General features: G+C 46.7%; 1 protein-coding gene across 1 annotated transcript; it reads right to left on the minus strand.

Moving 5' to 3' along the window:
- Window positions 1-1,072: 1,072 nt before the first annotated feature.
- Window positions 1,073-25,008, minus strand: pkd1b (polycystic kidney disease 1b). Its single transcript, XM_071907898.2, has 40 exons — window positions 24,933-25,008; window positions 24,334-24,514; window positions 24,048-24,256; window positions 23,729-23,847; window positions 23,423-23,570; window positions 23,029-23,294; window positions 22,100-22,879; window positions 21,799-21,930; window positions 21,461-21,606; window positions 21,154-21,290; window positions 17,160-20,833; window positions 16,247-16,384; window positions 15,436-15,718; window positions 14,927-15,029; window positions 14,602-14,730; window positions 14,277-14,427; window positions 13,999-14,136; window positions 13,488-13,632; window positions 12,582-13,334; window positions 12,143-12,296; window positions 11,677-11,842; window positions 11,247-11,442; window positions 10,943-11,110; window positions 10,463-10,603; window positions 9,766-9,976; window positions 9,277-9,400; window positions 8,607-8,750; window positions 8,037-8,478; window positions 7,614-7,734; window positions 6,580-6,794; window positions 6,256-6,458; window positions 5,733-5,930; window positions 5,127-5,281; window positions 4,452-4,652; window positions 4,159-4,333; window positions 3,864-4,039; window positions 2,996-3,180; window positions 2,704-2,890; window positions 2,071-2,182; window positions 1,073-1,963 (listed from the first exon to the last, which is right to left on the minus strand). The coding sequence occupies exons 1-40, from the start codon at window positions 25,006-25,008 to the stop codon at window positions 1,073-1,075; spliced, it is 12,273 nt and encodes a 4,090-aa protein (XP_071763999.2).
- Between the last annotated feature and the right edge of the window lie 505 nt (window positions 25,009-25,513).

The following is a 25,513-nucleotide window of genomic DNA, read 5'->3' on the forward strand; positions in this document are numbered from 1 at the left end:
TGTAGCCTCCAAAAGCTGAGTAACCAGACAGGCACGCGTCCTCTTTTATACAGGTGGACTGACATTCTATCATTACGTTTACCATTACCTAATCACACCGATAAGGCAATGCACACACACCATTTCCACTGCAAATGATAAGTAATGGAGAAATAATGGTTGACCTCAAGACAATGTCAATCATGTGATTAAAAAAAGGAAAGCAAACTTTTGGAAAAGGTTTGCATATCTGCACCAGAGTAATATTTGTGTGCACTTTAAAGGTGCTAACTTGGCAAAGGCCAACACAGAGGGTCTCTTCACAAAGTCAAAAGAAGGGTAGAGATTGACGAAGTGCCAAGATGCAAACTGATGTTCAACCGTTGGGCTCCAATATGTCAAGGTGGAATCATGCATATCCTTGAGATAAAAAAGCCAGTCCAGTCATGTATTATCAAAACCAGCAAATCTCCAATATTGTCTTTGTATTTCATTTAAAATAGACAAACACCATGGACAGTTACCTTTGCAAATGCAGAGTGGTGGTTCTGAGTAGAGTTCGCTGCTGCATTATCAGCTGTTTACTCTTATATCAAACTGGAAAGGTCTTTTCCTATTACTGCTGATATAAGATCCGGAGGACTATTTTATCACTTAAAATAAACACATTTCTAACAACTGTTGTACACAGAGTACAATTATAAGACAAGACTGTTTCCTTGTTTGTATGAACGAGAATGCTAAATAACAATGACACATACTCTCTTTCAGACCATAAGGTCACTTGTCTTTATTTGTCTGCAGAACAATAACATCCACATTGTCTTTTACAAAAGTATGTCAACATACAGTAGAATTACATTCACAAGTAGCTCTCCAATAACAAGCAGCTATGCAATATTGGTATGGTACAAATTATGCGCAAAGAGGTAGACAACAGTGAAAACTTGTCTCTTGCACTAGTTTCCTATGGTATTTGTTCAAGCTTTACAGAGATTATACTCATTCTTGCTCTCTTGCTCTCTCTCTCTTACTGTGTGTTCACACTGAGTTGCTGAGTTGTTCACAGCTAAGCTTGCAGTGGAACACATGGTTAGTCCTGCTCAGTCTCTGGCCCTTCAGAGATCCAAGCCTTCCTCTTCACAGGGAAGCCGTCGCTGATGCGCCTCCTTACCCCCTCTTCACTCCTGGGCCTGGCCTTAGTTGAGGCTGCGCCGTCTCCTCCATTTCCACACAAAGCCACTCCACCTGGAGCCTGAAGGAGCCTCTGAGCTGCATCGGCTGAATGAGAGCTCCCGGAGTGCCAAGCTCTTCTTCTGGGGAATCTACCAAATCCGGGGGGTCCGGCTGTATACAGGCCCAGACCACAGCTTCCAGATGCAGCCTTCGCTGATTCAGATGGAAGAGTATCCCTGGACGGGTGAGGCTGGAGCAGTGCCGATTCAGAGTAGGAGCTCCGTGTACGGGGAAAGATACTGACCGAAGGAGAAGAGGAGTGAAGGGTGGAGGGATTGAAGGAAAAGGAGGATGGGACAGGGTAAAGCAGACCCATCTTCCTGTGTCTAATTTCACCGGCTGCCCCTCCTTCTCTTTCCACTGCCTTTGGCTGTCTTGACTCTCCCAATCTTCCTGCGCCTTCCTCCTGGCACCTTATCCACCTCTTCCTTCTCCTGACCTGAGCCTCCTCTAGTTTCACTTCCAGATCGTGGAGGTCCTCAGTTATCTGGTTGACACGGTCGAAACGAGACAGTAGACCGTTGACGCAGGGCAGCAGGCGGTCCAGGTAGGGCTGGACATCAAACCCGGGCTCGGACACCGACGAGTCCTCTGACCTCACAGAGAGAGCCGAGGACGGGGGACGGGGGGACGAGAAGCAGGAGGAGGGGGAAGAGGGGAGCGTGGAAGACAGGGTGGAGAGACGGGACTCCTGGGAGGACCTGGAAGGAGGGACGTCCATGCCTTCAAACTTCACCCTGTGTCTGAACTGGAGAGAAACAGAATTGGCTGGAATCAGCAACAGGAATTCACATGGGGGATTCTCATTTATGCAATTGCCCACCTCCCGACCTGCTAATGCATCTATCTATCTACCTCTTTGGCCTTGGTGAGTCCCATCCACAGCTTGAGTCTCTTGATAAAGAACTCCACCATCTCGTAGTCTTGAGGTTCGATGGCTGGTCGGTACATCTCGGTCTGCTCTGCCCTGAAGGACACAGCAATGGTTATAAAAACATCTGTCAAACCACCATGCAATAATTGACACTTAATTTTAAACTTCTATGGCATGGAAAACATGCGCTTCTGATGCTTCAAGTGCATTTGTGCCTTAAAAGTTATTACATGACTATTGATAGTAAAGAATTGAAAGAAATATTAAAATACTTTTGTTTGGAGTTCAGTGAACAAAGATGGAGCAGCCTCCACTGACCTAAAAAAAGAGCCACTTTTACAAAGTTTGGGGAAACTTTCCCCAAAGATTTCCCTAAAGAGTGTAATTAGGAACTTGTCATTTTCCCTAAACTCCTGAAACATATAAATAAATCCATGCGTGTGTAACATGCTTCTGTATTTTACCAGAAGGGTCACAGTAACAGGGGCAGCCAGGAGTTTTGCCTCCGGACCTTGTGGGAGTACAATGCAAGGATGCTTAGGTAGGAAGGGTACATCTAACGTACAACATTCCAGTCCTGGGATTTACGTCCACACCTTAGCAATTGCGTGTACCTGTATGTACGGATGAGAACTGCTCCACAGAGTCTGGCCAGTAGCCACAGACCTCCCCCCATCAGTAGTAGCCCGTAGAGGGGGCCCAGGACTGGGTGGGCCCTGCATAGTCTCTGGAGAGCCACTCGGCCCCGTAGGACGGACAGCACCGAGACACCGGCCTGACGCACCGACAGGAAACCTTCCACTGAATTAGAGAAGAGCTGAAAGACAAATCAGAACTCAACTCAACTATATCTCTTCTTTATGAATACAACATTCAGATGAACACTACTTTACTCCTGTGTCATACCATGTTTCCAAGGTGAGTGCAGAGCAGCAGCAGTAGCAGCAGTAGGACTGTCAGAGCCCACAGCTCCCTCCAGGCTCTCTGCAGCACTCTGCCTATCACCACCCACCTCCGCACAAACCTCAAGGTCCCCAGCAGCTGCAGCACACAGCAATATAAATGAGTTGACGTTCAATAGAGTGGAAAAGCTGTACACCGATGCTGATTTGTCTAATGAGGAAACAGAGGTCTCACTCCACCTTTAGGACGAGTAGGGTGAGGAGCACGGCTGCCAGCTGAGAAGACCTCCTGGCCAGAAGGGCGGCGCTGTGGAAGTCGATGAAGTTGTCTGGCTGGGACCCAAGCTAGATGGTTCAGGATAGTATGCACATGATGTTAACAATGACCACCAATAAGGTTAATCTTTTAGTGAATTTGTGGTTAGGATTTGATTGTGAGGTTGTGATTTTAAAGGTTTCATTCAACAAGCATGTAATTTGTGATAAACTGTGACCAGCATGGTAGAGCTAAATTGACTCACTCTGGATTAGAACCTGGGATCTCTGGTGTGGCTAATGCTTTACCAACCAAGCTAAAGTCAATAGGCACATGCGCAGTAAAGGCACATGCGCAGTAAAGTTTTTTGATATTTTTGGGACCAACCGACAAAGTGACTTTTGGCTTTTTCAGGGGCGGCAAAGACCGCACAGTGGGATTGGTTGCAGAGGAAGGGAAGTGAAAATAGGGTTCAACATGAGAGAGTGTGAATGTAGAAGCCCAGGTAAACTGGGGCTGTATGCCCCAGTTTAGGTTGTAAAATGTAAAGGTTGTAAAATGGCAAATAAATGTTGGGTGAGGTGAGGAATTTTTAGGGGGATTTTTTACCTTGAGCACACAGGAAGTAGCCTGGGACAGGAAGCACAGCTGCAGCATGGCCGTTGCCAGGGACAACAAGGCCAGGAGGAGCTGGAACCAGCGCCAGCCTTGACATACGTACTGGGCACGCTCAGTAGCCATGGACCACAGCTCACCAAGCAGGAAGAGGAGAGCAGAGAGGAGAAGGAGAACCTGCAGTATAAAGCAAGTGGATTTTATCATTGAACTGACTTTTGAGTCCTATTCTTAAGAATAAATGTGGTTCATATTCATCTGTTGACTTTAAGATCTTGATTTTTTTGTCTTGTTACCGTAAGTGCCACCTGGAGGTCTGGTCCAGAGGAGGATGAAGGGATGAGGAGTGGATGGATAGAGAGGGAGGGAGTGAGTGTCTGTGTCTGAGCCCACTCTAGTCGCAGGGACACACACACAAATAAACCAGACTCTCTGTGGTAATGTGTGAAGTCGATGGAAAGAATTTTAAACCTGACAGAGATGAAAGAAAACAAATTAATTCTGGATGGCCAAATAGTTCACAAAAGACTGAAACGGTTTTCAACTGAGACAGTCACTACAGTCACATGACCGTAATGAATCCACTCACTGTGTCGTGGTCCAGTCTGTGATGTGCAGGTCAGCCAGGAGCTGGCGTGTCATCACACTGCTGTTTCCCAGGAAGACTGTCGCCATATCACCGAGAGCGTGTGTGTACTGTAGCCGTGGCAACCCTATGAGGTGCAGCATGGGGTTTTGGTGTAGGTGCGGCACCAAGGTGTGGTCCATCCACTGCCCTGCATCTGACCAGCTGGATGACAGAACTAACATTAGCGTGTGCGCGTGCGCGTGTGTGTGTGTGTGTATGAAGGCGTATACACACAGACACACAAGCACTAAAACACAACCATTCACATTTAGAAATGTCATAAACAGAGAATATTGCTCCTGTCACATGAAGGCAATGAATTTTGAATCTTTCATGTTTTTTCACTAGATTCAAAGTTTCTAAAAAATACATTATGGTCAACAAGAAAATCTGTTCTCTTTTTTCCAGAGGCCTTAAAAGTTTTCTTAAAGAAGTACGCATATCCACCTCTATCCTCTAGGGAAAGTTGGTCCTGACGAATATCAACTTGGTAAAATCATGTCACACTGACAATTTCTGGTGGTGCAAGAATGTTGTGCAGGTCTACTTTGAGTTTTACCCCCCCACAACATGCAGTGTGACAGTGCTGAGAGTGGTGTGGTGTTTTGACAGCGTGGAGGTGAGTGTTTTCCTTACTCTCTGAGTGAGGTGAGGTTAGGGGCCCCCCAGGATGCCGTGTGAAGACGGCGTCTGACAGCCGAGTGCAGCAGCCTGCCCTGCCTCTCCTCTACACTGTCCTGGTAGTTCACCATCAGCACCAGCAGCAGGAACAACAGCTGGCACACACAGTGCTACAGAGTCAGGGGGGAGGAGGAAAGAGAGAGAAGAAAAATGAACAAAAAAAAAATTGATGCTTCCTAGACTAGCAGATGCTTGTCTAGGATCAAATGCCACTAAAGCCCTCTGGCTCTCCTGTGTTTCGGTACTGACACTGAGAAAAATGACTTCAGACTTTATCTCCTGTCCAGTTGGTACAGAAGTGGACTGTTTGTCATTCAACAGACTGTATATCATTTATGGGTTTCATTTTTGTTGATATTACAGGGCATCCAGGCATGATTTTTGACCTTTAAAACACAAAAAACAGTATCACCAAAAGTACAGATGGATAGAAAAAGGTAAAGACGTATAGATAGACGGCCAGTTTATGGATATGCTTGTGGAAAGACAATAATGGCAAATGTCATTTCAACTGAACTTTAACCTGATGGTCATGTTTGTGGTTCAGTTTTCTTCCTATACCTTCATGAGAGATCGCAGAGCTCGGACTTTGCGAGCTTCCTCCTTGGCCTGCAGCAGCCCATAGCCACATGGCGGCCGAACCTTACCGCCCTGGTCTCCCACCGCCCTCATCACCGTGGCCTCCTCCGCCAGCAGGTCCTCCACCTCGGGATCCACAGGCCGCCACAACGCGGTGTGGAGCAAAGCCTGCACACACACCTGACCACGGCAGATGGATAGATGGGAGAGTTTATGGAGTTTATTTTACTGCTCGCTGTTTGAAGAACCTCAGGGAGAGCTGTTACAAAGTCACATGACGCAGACACAAATCTTTATTGAACATTTCTAAGCTTTGTTGGTTAGTTTGAATCCCACTTCTGACAACCAGGTTTGATACTTAGTTTGTGGTTTTTCCTCTGATTCCACACATTTTGGACTCCCTGAATGGTAAATGAAAGGAATTACCTATCAAAGACCGAAGGATTGATCTGTTATAACCCAAAGGAGTCAAAGTTACGTAGAGCACATGTTTGTTTGAACTCACCTTAAGAGGCTCCAGCAGCAGAGCAGAGGTGAGGAAGGCTGACAGAGCCGATGCGAGCCACATCAGGACCACTGCTCTGGAGAAGAGGCTGCCGTAGAGGCCGACCGCAGCCAGGCAGGCTCCCAGCAGCACAGCCACCAGGGGGTAAATCACACACAGCGCCCAGGGAGGCAGCAGCCAGCTGGGCTGACCTCGAGCCACACCTAGGGTCGGGGGGACGAGGGACGACGGATCAGACACTATACACACCAGATCACAAGATGTGGATAACAGGATCCAGTGTTGTCAGCACTGGCCATGTATTTATATCTCATGGTATCTCACCTATGCGTGTGATGGAAGAGGAGCGTGTGGAGTCAGGAGAAGGGCTTGGGAGGAAGGTGCTGGCCACAGAGTCAACAGACAGAACAGAGGGACACTTGTACAGTCCCGTCCCATACAGGGAGCTGGGAGAGGGACAGGAGGGCTTGAGGATCTCTGTCCCATACTGGGGTTTATCCACGCTCTGCTCTGACCAGCTGCTACAGGAGCTGCTCTGGCTAAAAGGGAAAAAGTATAAGAGAATGGCATTAAATGAAACCTCACTCACATGAAAATACACTCTCAACTAGACTCCTACTGAAATGTATTCAGTCAGTGGTAGCCATTTCAGAAGTTCCCACCATGGCTAATAGTCCAATACTACATGGCTAATGCAATAAAATTGCAGCCTGTTCTTTCTCTAATGTAAGATAGAACTGAGTGGGTTTAATATACCATAGAAATTGTCTCTATTATACGGTTACCAGCCATTCCTTGTAGCTTCTTATTGATCCAAAGAGAACAAAATGTATTTTCAAACAATTTAGAGTTTGAGACACAGTGCAGCAGCTATGCTCATGTCGAGTTTATTTGTACAGCCCTTAATCACAGTTGTCTCAAAGGGCCTCAAAATGGCCACATTAAAAAATAATGAATGATAAATGACATCCCCTAACCTTAGACCCTCAATGAGAACAAGGAAAAACTCCCATGAAAACTAATTAGGAAAAATGGAAGAAACCTTGGGAAGGGCCTCACAGGGAGGGATCGCCCCTGCCAGGACGGTCAGACGTGCAATGGGTGCCGAGAGTGAGCACCTATTGCATCTGCATTTTTGAACTATTGGGCGATGACACTTAAGCAGCCGAAGAGGAGGAGACGAGTTAAAGAAAGATTTTTAAGGCTTGACACAATTGAGAAGTGGATTGTAAAAAAGGGGAATGCAATTCAGTGCTAGGATTCTGCTTATTTTGTGCACTCTTTGTATCTACTAGCTCTATGCAATACCGAACTGCCTGAAAACAGCGTGTGTATGACTCACAGAGGCAAAGCCTTACGTGGTTGAGAGTGAGGAGGTGGTCCTAGGGGAGTCACGGCCGCTGTCTGAGGTGGAGGTACTGTTGTTTATCTCTGCTGCGTCTTCTGCTGCTGCTGCTATAGACATCAACAGATCCTCCTCTGGCATCAAGTGCAAAAACACACAATCAGACAAGCGCACACACTCTCCCCATCCAAATATCTGAATATATTAAAAGGAAAATTGCACCCTCAGATACTATAAAAACTATTATACTGTTATATATTATCAATCTGTGATGTTCAGTTCGTCCCAGGAGTGCCACCAAACAACAAAATGGGCCCAGAATTGCAAGGCTTTGCAATAGTTTTTTTATATCAGCGTTTAACTGTTCTAGGATGGATTTTTCCTTTAACATGACATAGCATATTTAAAAATAAGACATGATATGACAGTTTCTCACCAGATAGAGTCAGAACCATCGTTGTCAGGTTGTGGCTGTGGGATTGGACCGGCTTAGGGAGCGTGGTGGAGGGGGGAGAGATGGAAATTTCTGCTGAGAGGGGATAGGTGGAGGGGGAAGGGAGCAGGGTGCTGGGTGAGTCAGGGGAGGAGGAGGGCGAGGAGGGCGAGGAGGACAGGCGGAGCTGCATCAGGGCCTTCTTCCTCCTCAGCAGGCGCGTCGGGCCCAGAGTGGAGGGAGCCTCGCGGGGGTCGGGGTCAGAGGTCGTCTCGGAGGAGGAGGAGGAGGAGTGGGGGCCTGCCGGGAGATCCAGGAGGCTGTCGCAGGACGGCCACCCCACCACGCCCCCCTCCTCTCTGCCTGCTCCGTCCCTCTGGGGGGCGAGACCAGAGGCAGCCCAGAAGTCCAGGATACCAGAGTCAAACACCTTGCTTCCCAGTAACTAGAGAAGATCAGGAGGACACATGGAGTGTAATGGTAAGTAATGAAAGAGGAGGATAAATAACAGCAGTGTGTGTGTGTGTGTGTGTGTGTGTGTGTGTGTGTGTGTGTGTGTGTGTGTTTTCTTACAGATGAGGGACTGTCTCGTTCTGGACCAGAGGAGTCCGGCCGGGCCAGGAAAGAGGGGCCGGAGAGATCTGATTGGCCGAGGTAAACATCCATCTCCACAGAGTGACAAACAGGGGAGGGAGGAACCGACACATCCACTGTTACCTGGATTGCACATACACACACACACACACACACACACACACGTTGTGTACAGTAAGATAAGTGGGAAACATGATTTATTCTTATCTCAATGTGGAAACAATATAAGCCATATTGTTTCCACATTGAGATAAGGCTATTTGAGAAACAAAGCAGGGACGCACTGTACAGCGTGTCTACAAACAGTATCGTAATGACCTCTGATTAGCAACAGCGTGAATGCGTTCATGTGCATGCGTGTGTATGCATGTATGTGTGTGTGCATGCTGGGAGGTGAGGGGCCGAAATACCAATGAACAAACAGATATCGTTTGGGATGTAGAGGAGAGTAAACCCACCAAGTCAATTATAGGGTCTTTTAAGGGAAAAGCAGAAATGAAAGCTTTTCTGCAAATATAATTGATTTTTGTTTGTATTGGTTGTTTGCCTGACGATGATCACTGAAGGTCATGGTCATTTTTATTTGTCACTACACTGCTGGTTTTCCTGGTAAGAGAGGATAAAGTAGCTTAAAGTCGTGGTGAGTTACCTGACTGTGAGCCTTTCTAAACAGGGAGCAGAGGAGACACTGGAGAGGAAACACCAGTGCAGCGACAGTCATCCCCACGGCAACCGTCTCCACATTAACCGGCAGCTGGGCAGACACTGGGCCACTAGTTGAAACCAGACACCATTAAATGTCATCCTGTCCATCCTATAAAATCTACTGGCAAACTGGTTTACATCTGGAAAATCTCCTTTATGCCTCTCAATAACTGCTGGATAATATATTAACTTAAACTTAAATTAGTCAAAAAATGTAATAAAACCTGACTTTTTTCCCCCTGATAATGCAATATAATATTATTACATTATAAAGGGTGTGATTTGAAATATTACAGTATCACAGTATCTGATAATTCATTACATTAGCTAGTTTTATTCATTCATTTAGAGGGACACTTTATTCCAATTTGACAAGTTATTATCCAACACTAAATGTTTTGGGGTTTTTATTCAGGCCTATAAGCCGTCTCACCTGTGCCCTTCAGTGCCCACGGCCCCGTACCACAGCGCACCCAGTGCCAGGTAGAGGTGTAGCAGGAGGGCGCTGCAGGTCACCCTTTGACCCCTGCTGAAACGACTGTGGGCGGGACGTTCCCACAGCGACAGCCACAGGTGGCGCTCCGCCATCCCAAAGAGCAGCTGGGAGGAGAGAACCCGCCGGAACTGAGAGAGCTCCTCGGGACCTGGGGAGGGTGGAATCGAGGATGTCGGAAAAATGTATTGGAAATTTGAAAAAAGAAAGAAATTGTGACCAGCTGCAACATTTGGGCTTACAACACAGCAGAGAAGTGGCATGCAATAACAATGACTATGGGACAGTGAGTGGGTGTATATAGAAGTCTGCGTTTGTATGGGATGGAGAGGGATCAATCGCTTTCTGCAAATAATGTCCATCTGAACTAGTCATTTAATAAAGTACTGTCTTCTAATCTTCCTTGAAACAAGTGAAATAAATCTGCCAACAAGGTGAGTTGTTTCGGAAATTTTTGGAAACAAGTGACAATATCTTGAAGTGATGCAGATGCAGTATGAAGATAATGCCACTTGATTAAAAACAAGACGATTTCCATCGAAAACAAATGTATTTATGTCACCAGCAGATTTTTTCACTTGTTTTAAGAAAAATCAGATTTTCTAATTCAATAGTAGAGACATATGTGCAAGCTTACATGAGGCCAGAACTTCCTTCTCCACAGTGCCGTTCTTCTCGTTCTCCAGTGAGAGCCAGTCCTCCAGCAGGAAGAAGAACATGTGGTCTGTCTGAGGGTCCCACACCACCACATGCTGAACGTACCAGGACGGGTCCAGACCTAAGGCCCATTTTACATTCACGTTTTAGGCATTAAGCTGGTGCGAGGAGGTATCACCCCCAGTCATAGACACACACACGCAAATACACCTGCAAACATACACCAGATTTTTTTGCTGGAAACATGTGCAGCCACTGTACTGCTAAAATGATCCATCTCAACAAGTAAAAACATCTGCCAAGGGGGTGAGATCATCTCTTGTTTGAAGAAATTCTTGACACTGTTGAAACATTGGAAACAAGTGAAATTATCTCAGATTTTCTTTCACTTATTTTAAGGAAAACAAGACTTGTGAAGATGGATATTTTTGCAGTGTACACCCCCATCATCGCCATGTACCTGTGTTGTCATGCCAGATGCAAATTTTCCAAACTTCTCCCAGGTTGTCGTCTGTCTCCAAGTGAAACTGGTCCAGGCTGCCGTGCTGAAAAGCTCCATCCCTCTGCAGATGGCGAGAGCCGCTCTTGTTCACACCATACAGACTGATGCCAACATGTGCTGTGGTGCCTGATGGGTGATACCACAGCATTAGAATCATTTGCATGGATATAAAAGTTTGAAAATGTATGTGTTAATCATCTTCTTTTTGTCTCTGCTTCTTATTTCCACATCCCCATTGTGAGTTCAAGTGTCCTTGGCTGACCTGCTCCCCGCCTCCAGCCGGTCTTGACCAGAACTCTGTAGTGGTACAGCCCTGGTCGGCCGCACAGAGGCACCTGGCTCAGTCTCAGGCTGTCCAGGTGGTCCAGTTTATGGGCAATGAGTCCCACCAGCAGGTGAATCAGAACCAGGACAGCACACACAATCCCCACCACCATGTTACGCACCGGACCACCTGACTGGAGAGATAAGAGATGGATGGAGGGAGAGAGGGAGGGAGGGAGGGAGGAATCTGTTGATGAATATCCTCCTCATCATGACCTTGTATGTGGGCAGTGGTTTCATATCTAACATAGAGGGAATGTATTCATCACAACTGTGGAATCAGTCAAGAATGTACTATGCACTGATGTTTAAAAAATCCACTCAGCGATATCCACCCAATAACAGATGAAAGCAAGCATCTCCCATACCGGTGGCAGCAGCACAACAGCCCCAGGGTGAACAAACAGACTGGCCCCGAACATGGTGAGGTGCTGGGTGAGGCAGTGTGCTGTGTGGAGAGTGCTGCCCTCCAGTGGCCGGAGACCCTCGCTGCTCCAGCGCCCCTCCTTCACACTGTAGTACTGGCACAGAGAACTGAACACACACACCGAGGCCTGAACGGGACCGCCGTCGGCCAGAGACGAGTTCAGGTTCACAGAGAGAGGCCTGTCTGTCCCATTCAGACTGCTGGGAAGGAAAATTCAATCAAGCAAAGTAGTTTCTTTTGGTGCATTAAAATGAGCAATCAGGGGGAGTAAAAGTCATTTTGTTATGGGTCCTGTATAGCTCAATGGGTAAATGCAGTTGCTATACTGTAGGGTACTTTGGGTAAAAGTGTCCATCAAATTGCATTTGTACTGTGAAAGCAATTTGCTGAACAGAGCCGTGACTCACAGTGGAGAGAGAAAGATGGTTTCCTCTATGGAGTCAGCCTGAGGAGACAGGGAGAGAGTCAGCTCTCTTACTAGGGAATCCTGGGATGCACCAGCACCTGGCAGGACGGTGCTCACTTCAATCGTGACAAGTCCCGAACTCACTGGAACAGCTCCTAGAAATGCATACTGCAGTTTGGAAAACATCCTTCATGCATTCCTATTTTATGCAGATATACAGCAGGGTTAAATAAAAATAGATGAGGTCTGTGCCTATGCGAAATAATAGGTAAGGCAATAAAATACATTGATTCTCACACAGTAATTAGGGTAAAATACCATTGAAGCCAAATGGTACTTTACATATTATTGGTGTGCAAGAATGTATGATCCGGATGACAGAGATAGGATTGTCATTCTGTTACCATAATAAAATGTATCTACTAAATTAATTACTGTACCTGGTGCCAGGCTAAAGTTGAAGGAGATGTATAGTCCTGCGTTTTCATCCAGACCATCCACAGCTTTGACTGTGAAGTTCAACCATCCTTCAGTGGGGAGAGTTACAGTTAGCCCTAATGGACTTGTCCCATTCTTACCTTCACCCACCCTCCCATTCCAAAGCTGAGACCCAAGCCCATATCCAGTTCCACTCCCGTTACCCGGTCCCACTAACCCCAGGCCCATGGGGTGCTTGTTGGGCAGGGTGACCCGTATGGCCTGCTCGGGGTCCAGATCCCGGATGGGTATCGGCTGGCCCTGAGGGGTGGTGAACTCCATGGCAACCAGAGTGGTGGAGATAGGAGGGTCGGCTGCAGTCAGCAAAGGGTTGGACCCCGAGCCTCCATCCATACCTAGCAGTATCTGCACCACCTCTGACCTCTGACTCTTCAGCTGAGCGACGAGGGCGGTCGGGATGTGAAACCGGCACGGGCTGTGAGTCTCTGATCTGTCAGTGGACGACAGAGACTGGCGGGTGTTGTTCTGAGTGCAGAGGAGGTCGGAAGGGTCTCCGTGAAAACCGGCGGTGCTGATGTGAGGGGTGGAGAGCGAGAGGGGCTCCTCGCCGCGAACACGGGAATGCATCAGAGAGCGCATGAGGGCCCCGGCCTGAACCAGCGCTGACAGAGCGGTTGTAGAAGCGGACTGCAGAGTGCTTGAGTAGGTCGAGTTAGGACTGGAAGCACTGACAGACACAGCAGCCAAGGTGCTACCTGAAGACAGAGAGAATGAAGAATATTCACCTACACTCATTTGTGTACATCTTTGAGGGCCAATCTACAGTTTGAATCAGTTGTGATATCAGTTCACAATCAGTATCATATGCCTATGACCGTTTGATATGGGAGATGGAGGATGGCCAGCACCTATGACATTAAGGATGTTTTTTCCTGTGTCAACGACTGACGAAACCCCAACATTTGTCTGCTCCTCCATCACATGGATCATCTTCCTCACGGCTTCTAGAACCTTCTCCTGACAGCCGTCACATACCAACTCACTGGCAACAGCCTGGAGAGAATAGAGCAAATGAAGAAATGCCAACGCATGAGAAATGTTGGAATTCTGAATGGTTATGTTATGTGTGTGTGTGTGTGTTTGTGTGTGCATATGAAGATGGGTGTGTGTGTATGCTGATGTGGGGATGGCCTCAATACAGAAGCAGCAGGTGGACATGGATTTTTCTATTCCCGGATCTTCCACATCTGGTCGTCTCCTCCTAAGCATTTGTAATATCACTGGAAGGCTTCCATTCATTATCACAATATGGGTGTACTGACACTGCTTCCCCCTTTGTCAGTACATTTTTATGTCAGGTATCATCTATCATCATGAACTGAGAATTATGAGAAGAGAAATGCGGCGGTGCCTACTCACAGTGGACTGGGCCAGTGCTGAGCTGATCTGATCTACATCCTGTAAGGAGGAAATGGGGAGAGAAGCGAGGGCTCGGGTCACATTTCCCCGGATCTCCCTCCTGTCCATGAGCTCCCTCACACTTTGTCCAGACTCCATCTGTGGAGAGGTGGATGAGACTCATTAATCAATACAAACAAATGAAAACCTTCTGCGATTCCCACATCCATTTTGTACAGAATCTTCAGTTATCCTATGGTGGATTTCATGCATTAGTATATGAGATGTTGACACACTACCTGGTTGAGCTGGCTAGTGAGGGCAATAGAGTAAGGGATGATCTCCTGAGAGTTGCCATGTTGGACTAAAACCCACAGCTCGGTCTGGCTCTTGTTCCTAAGCCACTGACTGGCAACTTCGTCCCTTGCAGGATGTTCGACTGTCAAGGTTCTGGAGAACGGAGGAATCAGGAATACTGTGAGCTTAATAAAGCATGACAAAGATATTTTTTTACACCTTGTTGTGACCTCAAATGATTTTCAAATGAATATTATTAAAAAAGCATACAACAACAGAAATGTGTGGAGTATTTTACCGGAACTGCTTCAAATCCAGATAGCTTACCTGTTGAGAGCAATGACCTTTGCCCCCAAATGGTCTTCTACCAGCACAGTAACTGTGATAACTGACATGTTTCTCTCTAGCCCAGGACTTCCCATGGGAACCAGACTGTCAAATGTTGAACGTGTGCCCCTGGGGAGAGAAATGAAGACAACACAACATTCCCAACCCTGTAACATTAAATAATAAACAGCTTGCATCATGATTTTGACATGAAACAAATTCAAACCTGACTTCTCAATGCAGTTTTAAACATTCAGGCCTTACCACTGGCCAGGATCACACTTCCTTTGTGTACTAGCAGGTGTAAGTTAATGTCAATATTCACCTGTAGAGAGTGAGCCGGGGGCAGGCAGTACCAATGGGCTGGCATGGTGCCACTTGGAGGGTATAAATCAACTGAGAGACCTCACTGTCATCATCTTCCCAACCTGGAGAATGCCACAGCAAGAACATAATTTTGCAAAATATAGTCAAATGCAGTATCACACCTTTAACTGTATCTGACCACTAGAGGGTAGAGATGTTTACTAGACCTGTCTGTTTCCACTGATAACGCATTGCAGGGGCTAAAAAGTTCAAAAAGCCTTCATTCTATTGACTTATCATATAAAACAATATCAAATGGAGCATCCTACATAAAGCATAACACCCACACACACTGCATGGAAGGTCACAGATCTCACAGCAAAGCAACCTACACACATCCAGGGTCTAGTACAAGCCTCAGGTGAAGTGTAGATTATGAGTCAGATGTAGAAGCCCACACATTAATAGCTGCCTTTTCACCGTTTAATGTGACAAACAAACACTACCAATACCACCGTGTTGCCATACCTGAGCAGTTATAGGTGACCACCGTCTCCAGCAGCCGTATGTCTGACTCTGGAATCAGACCACAGAGGCCTCCGTAGGGAGGATGGTTAGGTAATATTGTCAGGCTGGCGCTGCCCCACTGCCCTCTGCCTGGCTGAGACACATTGAGGGTGAAGGTGTAACTCTGCCCATCCTGGAGGACCCCTGATGGGATCACCAGGTCAGGGGAGCGACCCCCTGTGGAGGTGGCAAGCTCATCAAGGTCAAGGGACAGGCCAGTTTGGTCCTCTGCACTCCATTTGTACTGTGAAGACAATGTATTTACATTCATAATACTGAACGCAACTCTTCATCTATTGTCTGTTCGTATGAGCTTTCATTCTTGCATTGCAAATAACAAAACACTGTATACTTAGTTTATTTACTTTAGTTGAGCGTCACTGAGGTTGGATCCAGGTTAACCTGCTTTACACCGAATTTACTCTCCAAGCAAATAAATACCAAAATCAAGCAGATAATGAATAACAACAGCAATCCTCTGCAGACACAGTGGGAGAGGGTGCAGACTACTAGTGTTTTGGTTCTTTCATCCCAGCTGTGATATTACAACCTAACAAGCACTTAAAGTAGTCCTCTGTGCACTTGCACCATCGGTGCTTTTTATATGTCATGCTTTTAAGAAATGTATTGCCTTATGCAATGTAGTTGTACTTATGTCTTTATTTTCCATGATTTCATTATTTATTATATTATTATTTCCTTATGTGGACACTGTTCAACAGAAATTCTTGATGAAATGGAATCAGATGACAGCTGGTGTCAGAATCATTACCTGTGCATGGTCATCACATTGTCCGCACTGTCCAGAGAGGACGATGGGGGTGGCATAACTGACATGGTGGGAGGACAGGACAGAACAGGATACACATTCCACAGTCACAGGAAACACTGGAGCTTCACACACTGATACCTAAACACAAGAGACAGGTGTGTGTGACCACCACAGCCAAGCCGAATGGCCTTTTGCAGAGCTCAGTGGGTGCTGCCAGCCCAGGACTGTGTACTGTGAATAAATCAAACTCTGAAATCGCTCTGAGGAAGAGGCCAGTGACGTCAAAATGTCTGCCTTGTTCAACTAAACTGCATGCATAAAATTAGTGTACTGATTTCTTCCATAATTGCCAAAGTATCCAAGACAATTTATTTACAAGAGACACGCATTCAACAGATACACATAGATTGCAGATACAAAAAAGATACCGTGAAAACCAATTTTAAAGTAATAAAGCATGCCACTGTGTGAGTATGAGGTGAGATTATGGCTTGTACTCACAGACTGTGTGGTAGAGACAGGTCTCCGCCCTGCTTTGTGCACAGTGAGAGTGAAAACGTAGACCCTGCCTGGGTGTAGTTCAGCACTGAGTACGGTCATTCTACTGCTGTTACTCCCAATAGACTGGTTTACAGACTGAGCCTCGGTGGAGTTCTGCAAATACAAACACACAGGTGTTACTAAACCAGATCTTATTCCAGTAGTAACACAACTGTAGTATTAAACATAATAAAGTTACAATATTTATAAACTGAGCAGCTAGTATGCACATATCTAATCTGTTTGTTCTGTACATACGTTCTGTACATCTGTATATATTCTGTGAATTCACATGCTGTTTTTTTCATAAACACATATCCTTCTAATGTGAAATACATTGCATATATCTTGATATTCAACAAAAGGCCTGTACCGCCGTCATGGAGTCCCAGTGATACTGCAGCTGGTCCTCCACTCCTGCTTCCACATCGGGGTCTTGAGAATGAGAGCCGTCCAGGATGAGGTCACTAAAGCTGGGCCACAGTCTGTGTGAGCCTCCCTTGATGACAGCTACTAGTGGGGAGTGGACCACTGTAACCTTGGTCTTTCGTTGGACAAAGAGAGGAGTTCCCTGGAGTGAAACAGTGAATTCTAGGCAATACTGTCCCACCTCCAGAGTTTGCTTCGGGAGGGAGAGTAATGGTGAGGTTACATCCACCTTACTACTAAGGGTTACCATCTTCCCAGTGAAATCTTTATTGCCATCTGCACAGTCAGACTTTCTGAATATCTCCCACAGATAGGCGGTCTTGTAAGCAGAGCAGTTGATGTCCACGGTTGCTTCAAAGTAGCTGGGTCTAGACCTGAGGATAGTAGACTGGCCCTGGACTAAGGAAGCTTGAGGGCCAGAGCACTGGAGCTCTTTCACCTCTGCTTGTAGGTGTGCGGACACTTGGCTGACATTGTTGAAAACTTTGACCGTAATGTCGTACCTCCCGGGAATATGATAAGTATGATTAGCTGTGTTGAAGTCTGTGACCAACATGTCAGTGGAGTCTCCAAAGTCCCAGTGGTACCTGAGGTTACTCCCACCATTCACTTTGGCAGAAAACCTCACAGTATATCCACTGAAGATCCTTTCTGATTGACAGAAAAGCTTGGCCTCCTTAACAGGCCACTGAACTGTAGCGGTCTCATTTAGGGTCTTGGAGCAGACACCATTGCTGGCCACCACGCTGACAGACAACGAACCACTTCCAGGTGAAGAGAAAATCACCTCCTGTCCTACGGCTTGTGAAGGCTCCGACCCCTCCAAGTGAAATATCCAGGTGTAGCTGACAGGAAATCCACTTTGAACTTCTGTCTTAAATTGGATTTCTTTCAGAGCCTTTAGAGCAGCGGAACAACAGTTCACCAGTCGCAAACCTCGAATGCGCTCAGTGACCAGAATGGTAGACGTCACCTCAGCACTACTGACCTGGTTCCAGGCTTTCACTGTCGCTAAATGTGTCCCAGCTGGAAGGCTAGATGTGATGAATTGTCCCTCGACAAAGCCCTGACTATGAGTTGAGTCCTCTTTACCAAATGCAATAACAAAGCTTACATTACTTCCTTCGGAAATTGCTGGGGTGAAAATAACTGGGTCCTGAGTGCAGACAGTAGCCTCATTTATATCCAGAGTTAGGCCTTTGATTGCATCCTGGACAGTAACAGTGTGTGAAACTGTCTGCCAACTTATCCCATTGGAGACATTCAAACACACCTTGTAGATGCCTGCATGTGCAAAAGTGTAGATAAAAGTCTGATTGGTACCTTTAAAAAGAGTGGGCTTATCACTTGTGTCAACTTTCCAGTCCCAGTGCAGATCACTGCCTTTGTGGATGAGCCCACGGAGTGAAACAGCAGCACTTGTGTTGATATAAAATGGGTGTGTCTTTCTGTCTATTTGAAAGTCTATCGCTCCAATCTCCTCCTGGACTACAAACTGTTTGGTGACATTACTGTGGCTGAGGACATTCTGTGCTGAAACTTTGACGAGGCAATATCCCAAAGTCGTAAAAGTGTGGAGAAGAAAGGGCACATCCGTCTGCAGGGGCGAGAGGTCGGAGTTCACATACCAAAGATACTGGAGGTCAGACCCGGTAACCACAGTTACGGAGATATTCACAGATGTCCCCGCTGCCACAGTGTTTGACCGTGTGGTCACGCTTGCGCCTGTCACCCGCTCTACCGCCACAATGGAAACAAGGCTGGTTGTCTCCCCCAACTTGTTAGAGGCTGTTAGCTGGACAGAAATGCTGCCAGGAGTTTCAACCAACAAGTTAAAAAGCGCTCCATCACCAGTAATTTGGTGGTTTATTCCTCTGTGCGTAGCAAGCCAGTGATAAGTGACATTGGAGCCTTGGGTGAATGAAGCAATAAACAGCACTCCCTCTTGGGTTGGTATGTATTTCCTGTTTGTCAGACTCTGACATTCAATTTGAAGACCCTGTATCCTTTCAAAGACCTCAATAAAAATAGCTGCCTCCCTCCTACTCACCAAGTTCTGGGCTATAACTCTGACTTGATACACTCCTGGTTCGGAGAACACATATCTAAACTGATAAGTTCCCTGTTTGGCTGTAGTCATACCATCCACTGTCCAGTAGTAGTTGGTGCTACTGATAGCACTGCTAACTGCTGTTATAACAGTTTCTTCGCTTACTACCGCGTAGGGCTGGGTGGTGTGAAGTGAAAGGTCTGAAACAGGTAGTAAAACATTCACTTCAAGGGTCGCGGAGTTTCGGCTTATTGTGTTGAATGCTGTGGCAGTGACTGTGAATTGGCCTGCGGAGGTGAAGACGTGGGACACATTTGGGTTCTGCTCCACTGGAGAACCGTCTCCAAAGTCCCACAGCACAGAAACATTGGTGCCAGTGCAGCTGTCGACCCAAAATGATGTTATTGTGTTGACCGTCAGTGTGTCACTTTGACTATTGTGCATGACAGACAGCTCACTCACAGGTTTTTGAATGGCAATACTGGTTTTGGCTGTTTTGTTGCTGACTTTGTTACTTGCCATTACTGACACTTCTTCAAACCCTTCCTCTTTATAGACAAAACACTTTTGAGCATTTGCTGTGAGAGCAGATTGACTAGAGGAGCCACTAAACCACATAAATTGGTAACCAGTTGTCTGTTCAGGGGCAACTAACGCACTGAAACACACCTCTTCTCCAACTGCCACGGCACCCTGTGATGGTTGCACAGCTATACTGGCTATTGGGGCTTCAACACAGACACTAGCATTATAGGAGACAGATGTAATAAAACTAAACACAGCCAGATTCACGTTAAAAATCCCTTGGCTTGAAAATAAGTGCGTGGCTGTGGGCTTTCCCTTCACCACAGTCAAAGGTGACCTATCTCCAAACCTCCAATGGAAAGTCAGTGTGGATATGTTCCCATTCACCTGAGCACTAAGCTGTATATCTCTTCCACTCATAACGCACTCTGTAGGCAGTACTCCTCTAATAGCCAGCCTGTAGACCTCCACACTGATAGACTGACGAGCTTGGCTGACAGAGTTAGAGACAATTATGTCAACTGTATAGTTCCCTGGAGACTTATAGACGTGGGAGACAGAGTCATCCATGGTGTTTCTCCGCTGGGACCCATCACCCAAGTCAAAATCCCAGGTGAGACTCGTACCAGTGGCCACTTTAGCTCTGATGTCTGTGACAGAGCTCAGTTCATTGGGTCCATTGTAGCTTAAAGTTAATCCAGTGACTTTCTCCATAACCTCCACCATGAGCCAGGCGGTCAACGCAGTCAGGGTGTTGTTAGCACACACTGTGATGTTATAAACCCCAGCAGATCCAAAAGCATGGTTGACTTTGCCGTGGATCCCCTGGACGGCTTCGGAGCCATCACCAAAGTCCCACGTGTAGAAGATGCCATAGGGGGACGGCTCTGGTGATGCTTCCAGAAGGAGAGGCTGTGTGATGAGGGGCACCGGAGGTGAGGGGGAGAGGAGGAGGTGAAGTAACAGAGGGCGGACTTTTATCTTCGTGGACGCCTCAATGTTGTCGTATCGGTTGAAGACTTGGATTTGAAGTGTGCAGTCGTCTACATGGAGCAAACACACAGGAACATTGATTTCGCTGATTGATTGAATAAATTCAGATGATTTCTAGTTTAGTATTTCTTTATGTAGGGCGCTTTAGCATTTTGGCATTGGGACTTTTACTATTTTATCCAGAGGCTCTTATGGGCAAACAAATGGATCTAAATAAGACAGAAAGGGGTCTTCAAATGAGACTTGGATCCCAGAGAAAAATGTTTTTGACAAATGACAAATTTACCAGTCATAGCAAAAATCTGTCAACATTTGATTAGCGTCTGGTGTGACGATACATTTTATTGTGTGTGCGTTTGTGTGTGTTTACCTGGGGTAAGGTAGGTGTGGTTAACAGAGTCCTGGACATACACCTGTCTCTCTCCTCTCTCCACAAGCCCCTCCATGGTATGACAGGGAGCAGGCTGGGTGTGGATCACCTTGCCGCTACCGTCCCCAAAATCCCACCTACATGACATGTGCCACATGGAAATTTAGAATAACCAGAACTTATAAACCACAACTACATGACTGCAAGTAATAGTCTTTGCTGTAAATTATATAGACATGCCATCCTGATGAACTTATGAAAAATACTATACCATATATCACAGAGAAAGGTAAAATATGGCTTTTACCTGAAGGTGACTGCCAGGGAGATGTCCACTTTGACCCTGAGGGTGTAGAGGTGTGTGGCAGCCACAGCTATGACTTCACTGACAGACAGGAACTCTGGGTCAGCCAGTGGGACCATTTCATCAGCAGTCAGAAGGATTTGCTGGCTCTGGGAACTCACAGGGTTGGAAGCTGTCACCTAGGATAATACATGTTTACAGCTTGGATATTATAGTACATTTTTTAAACAGCAGTGATTCCAAAACACAAGATCGGTCAAATGTGAATGAATTTGAAAAACATAATCAGAAACAAATAACTGAGCAAATTTGACAGCATCGCAGGAAATAAACCATCTTACCTTTAGCTTATACTCAGCAGGTTTCTTGAACACTACACTGTAAGATTCCCCTTCATAGGCAAACTTCTCCAGGTTGTCAATCACCCACGCGAATTTCACTGAGGAACCACTCTCCACTTTGGCTGTAAATGACTAGGATGTTAAAATATTAGAGCAGGGTGAGAGATTGTGTAGAAACTAGGATGACATTTTGAAAAGGGCAATGAAAACTGTAGTTTCAACATCCAGATTCCTTTGACAGAATGTCAAAAAATTGCTAGTCAAACGTGTGAAATGTGTGTGTCTGTGTTTGCGTTCTCACCTGTGACGTGTCAGTGAGCATCCTCAGGTGTCCATGTGGCTCTACACTAAGTCCTGTCACTGCCTCGTAGCCGCAAACCTTTACACTGGCACTTTGAGAGCTCACTGTATTCATCACACTGATGTCCAGAGTCTGAACCCCTGCTGAGGGCAACACCAGGGTCACAGAGGAGAACCAGGCATCATAGGACCCTCTCTGGCAGCCAGGCCAAGATGGAGCCACCTCTTCTGGGCAAGACGGAAGGAAGGGGACCCCTGTCCGGAGCACGGGGGCTGACCATGAGCTACTGGCTTTCTGTCCAGATAGGATCTTGACAACAATGAGAGTTGGGACGTTGATTTCGACATGAATCTGGTTGTTTTCATCAGGCTGGGGGTGGATGATGTTAAGCCCAGATATGGGACTCAGACCTGGAGGAGGACCAGTAGTTAGGGCCCTAATATCAGGGGTTGTGGTCGTCTCTGTGTGGGTGAAGCCAATGAGGTCATCGTGCTCCGTACTCAGGCCGTGGCTATTCCTATGCAGCGTGTCCACATACAGCATTCTTAAATCACACACCACCCCGTCGACCCACTGGCCTCCTTGGGGTAGGGAAGAGAGGCCCCCCTCCCACCAACCTCCCCACTCCGTGCCCCTCAGGGACAGGTAACTCTGGCGCCAGGGGGAGTTGAGGGAGGCATCGCTGTCACGGCAGTGTAGGAACGTCCCCGAGTCACGAGTGTGTTGTATGGCCACAATATCATCAGGATACACCATGATCTCTCTCTGCGGCAGAACCAACTGTTAGAGAAAAGACATGAAAAAGGGGAAATAATTATTCTATTTCAATACAACTGGTAACAACAGTGTTATTAGTATATTACTTAGCCCAATTGCATCAGAAACAGATCTGCTAAAGTTGCTAGTGCAGAAAATTGAAGTCAACTCACACTAATAGTCTTTAGTTCAGAGCTGGGGTTCATTCTGAGAGGCAGGTCTGCCACCAGGTGGTAGAAGGGCGGTATTGCAGTGTATCTGGGGGGCAAAGCAAAGCTGCGGTCCCCTGCTGCAGAGTCGTAGGGGCTGCAGGGGCTGGTGATGGGCACACAGGCTTCCAGTAGATGGCACCAGTACTGGCCCATGCTACAGCCTCCTGTGGTGTTACACAGCGGCACTGCGGAGCAGCAGCTGAACGGATTGAGGAGAGAACTGCAACCTGAACAGCAAAGAAGAGATTACGTATTGAATGCTGAGGAAAGGGGGTGAACCAATATATCGTTCTTTACAACAAAATAGTTCATCATAAAATTTCACACCAAATCATTCATACAATAGCTGTGGTACCTGGAGGTACGAGGTTGTGGCTGGGGCTGCAGTAGGGCCGGAGGATCTGGACACGAGCCAGAGTGGCCAGCGGGCCGGGCTGGACCACCAGCTCCGCTGATACCAAATGACCCGCATGGCTGGACCACAAACCTGGGAACAGCTGCATCTGTGGGCATCATAGGGGCATCACAAGAAGATAAGCAAACATTGTCAGGATAATTGACTTTTTATTCCGTTGCCTCCCTGAAAGCTGTACAAGATATATTTTCTAAGCAGACCAATAAATCATTCAATCATTTTTATTTAGACTGACACCTCACTGACCTCCACGGTGAGTTGTCCGGTGTCCGGGGCAGCGGGGAGGGTGTGTATCTGGGCCCGAGCGTAGACGCCAGTCATGAGAGCCAATCCTGTCAGGTAACTGTCCATAGATGGTAAAGACACTGCACAAAGAGGGGCACACAAAAGCATATTTGACCAGTCACTTATAATTAACGTAACACCCTACCAGTGTACCATGATCTACCTACTGAGCCACATGGGACCAATTATTGTCAACACTTCACAAAATCACTGAATGGTGTTTTCTATCAAGGTGTGTATGTGGCTTTCTCATGTAAAACACAATGAAATGCAGTCTTACCAGTTACTTGTCTTTCACAGAGGAAGAGGTACTGTCCAACACATCCTGCCCTCCTCCACTGTCCCAGTGTCCCCAAGGCCATCTGAGTACAGACCCCCTGGCTCACACTGCCTCCGCCCCGCCAGGCAGGACTCACTGGCCCCATAACCCCAACCTCATCAGGCCCTTCTCCCTCTGCTCCCCTCAGCCATACCCACACTGTGGCTTTCCTAGACAAACAGAGAAGAGGTCGGTATAGGTACCAGCATGGTACCAGCAAGACCCTTATGTAGGGTATAGGACTCACATTGGAAAGGAGTAGTGGATGAAGTTTTGGAGCTCCGGGCTGTCAGCAACTGCCAGATCCCCTCCCCGGGTCTCTCGGCACGAATCCCGCGCCACTGACCATGATGATGCCGTCTCAGAGAGCCAATAGCATCGCAGGCTGGCCAGGTGGATCTGACCACCTTGTGGACAAGAAATCTCCTCTGGAAGGCAATAATCAGAGAGAGTTGATAATGGCATGCAAGTGCAATTGTCATTTCTCAACACTGGGCAGTTATCAAATGTAGAATCCTATCAGTCATCAATAATAATAACAAGATAATTATGAAACTTTTTGCATATTTTCATCTATTATATGCGCTATTACATGTAATATTTCATTTTTAGACTATTTTATTAATGGCTGTTTAACTCTTATGACTCCTAATCAGCTACTCATGAGACTTGATGAGCTCCACCTGTTTAAATATCAGTACAAATTAATACCCTAATGAAGACAGCTTGCCTGTTGAAACGTTGGTGAGCAAAAACCAGAATGGAGCTTTGAGCGTGCGTTATTCCTATGCAAGTATCATATTATCATTGATAGAGCCCAATTCAATACAGAATGAAACCTCTCACCTCCAGCAGCGGTGGTCAAAACCACACACAGAGTCCACAGTAGAGCCTGGTTTTGTGAAGCTGTTGTACCTGTCATCTTGCAGAGCGCATAATATTCCCCTGAAGAAAAAAACACACTACACTAGCCCACTGCAGGAGCCTAGTAGAGACCCATAGACTCCCATCATCTCATAAGATGCGTCTATATCCGTCTGCTTCTTCTCGCCTTTTTCCTCTCAATGCAACAAGACCCTCCTCCCAGCATCCTCAATGTTCTTGTAGAAGTTTAAACTTTAAACTTTGTCACCCTTTCATCCCTCTCCCTCGTCTTAAACCCAACTCTCTCACTCACTCCTTCTCTCTCAAACACACACACACACACACACACACACTCATTTCACTCCATTTACACTCTGTTTTTCTACTCACCCCTTCCCCATCCCGCCCCATCCTCCCCCTCCAATTGTCCCAGCCCTGGACACTATGAGTTATGGTGGTGTCATTGTTTTAAAGGCCTCTTCTCCCCTCTCTCTCTCTCTGTCTGTCGGAGCGCCTGGGTGACTTCTACTTTGTCTCTCAGCAACAGCTATAGGAGCAGAGTG

Source organism: Centroberyx gerrardi, chromosome 20, assembly GCF_048128805.1.
Source record: "Centroberyx gerrardi isolate f3 chromosome 20, fCenGer3.hap1.cur.20231027, whole genome shotgun sequence".
In the NCBI taxonomy this organism is placed as follows: Eukaryota; Metazoa; Chordata; class Actinopteri; order Beryciformes; family Berycidae; genus Centroberyx; species Centroberyx gerrardi.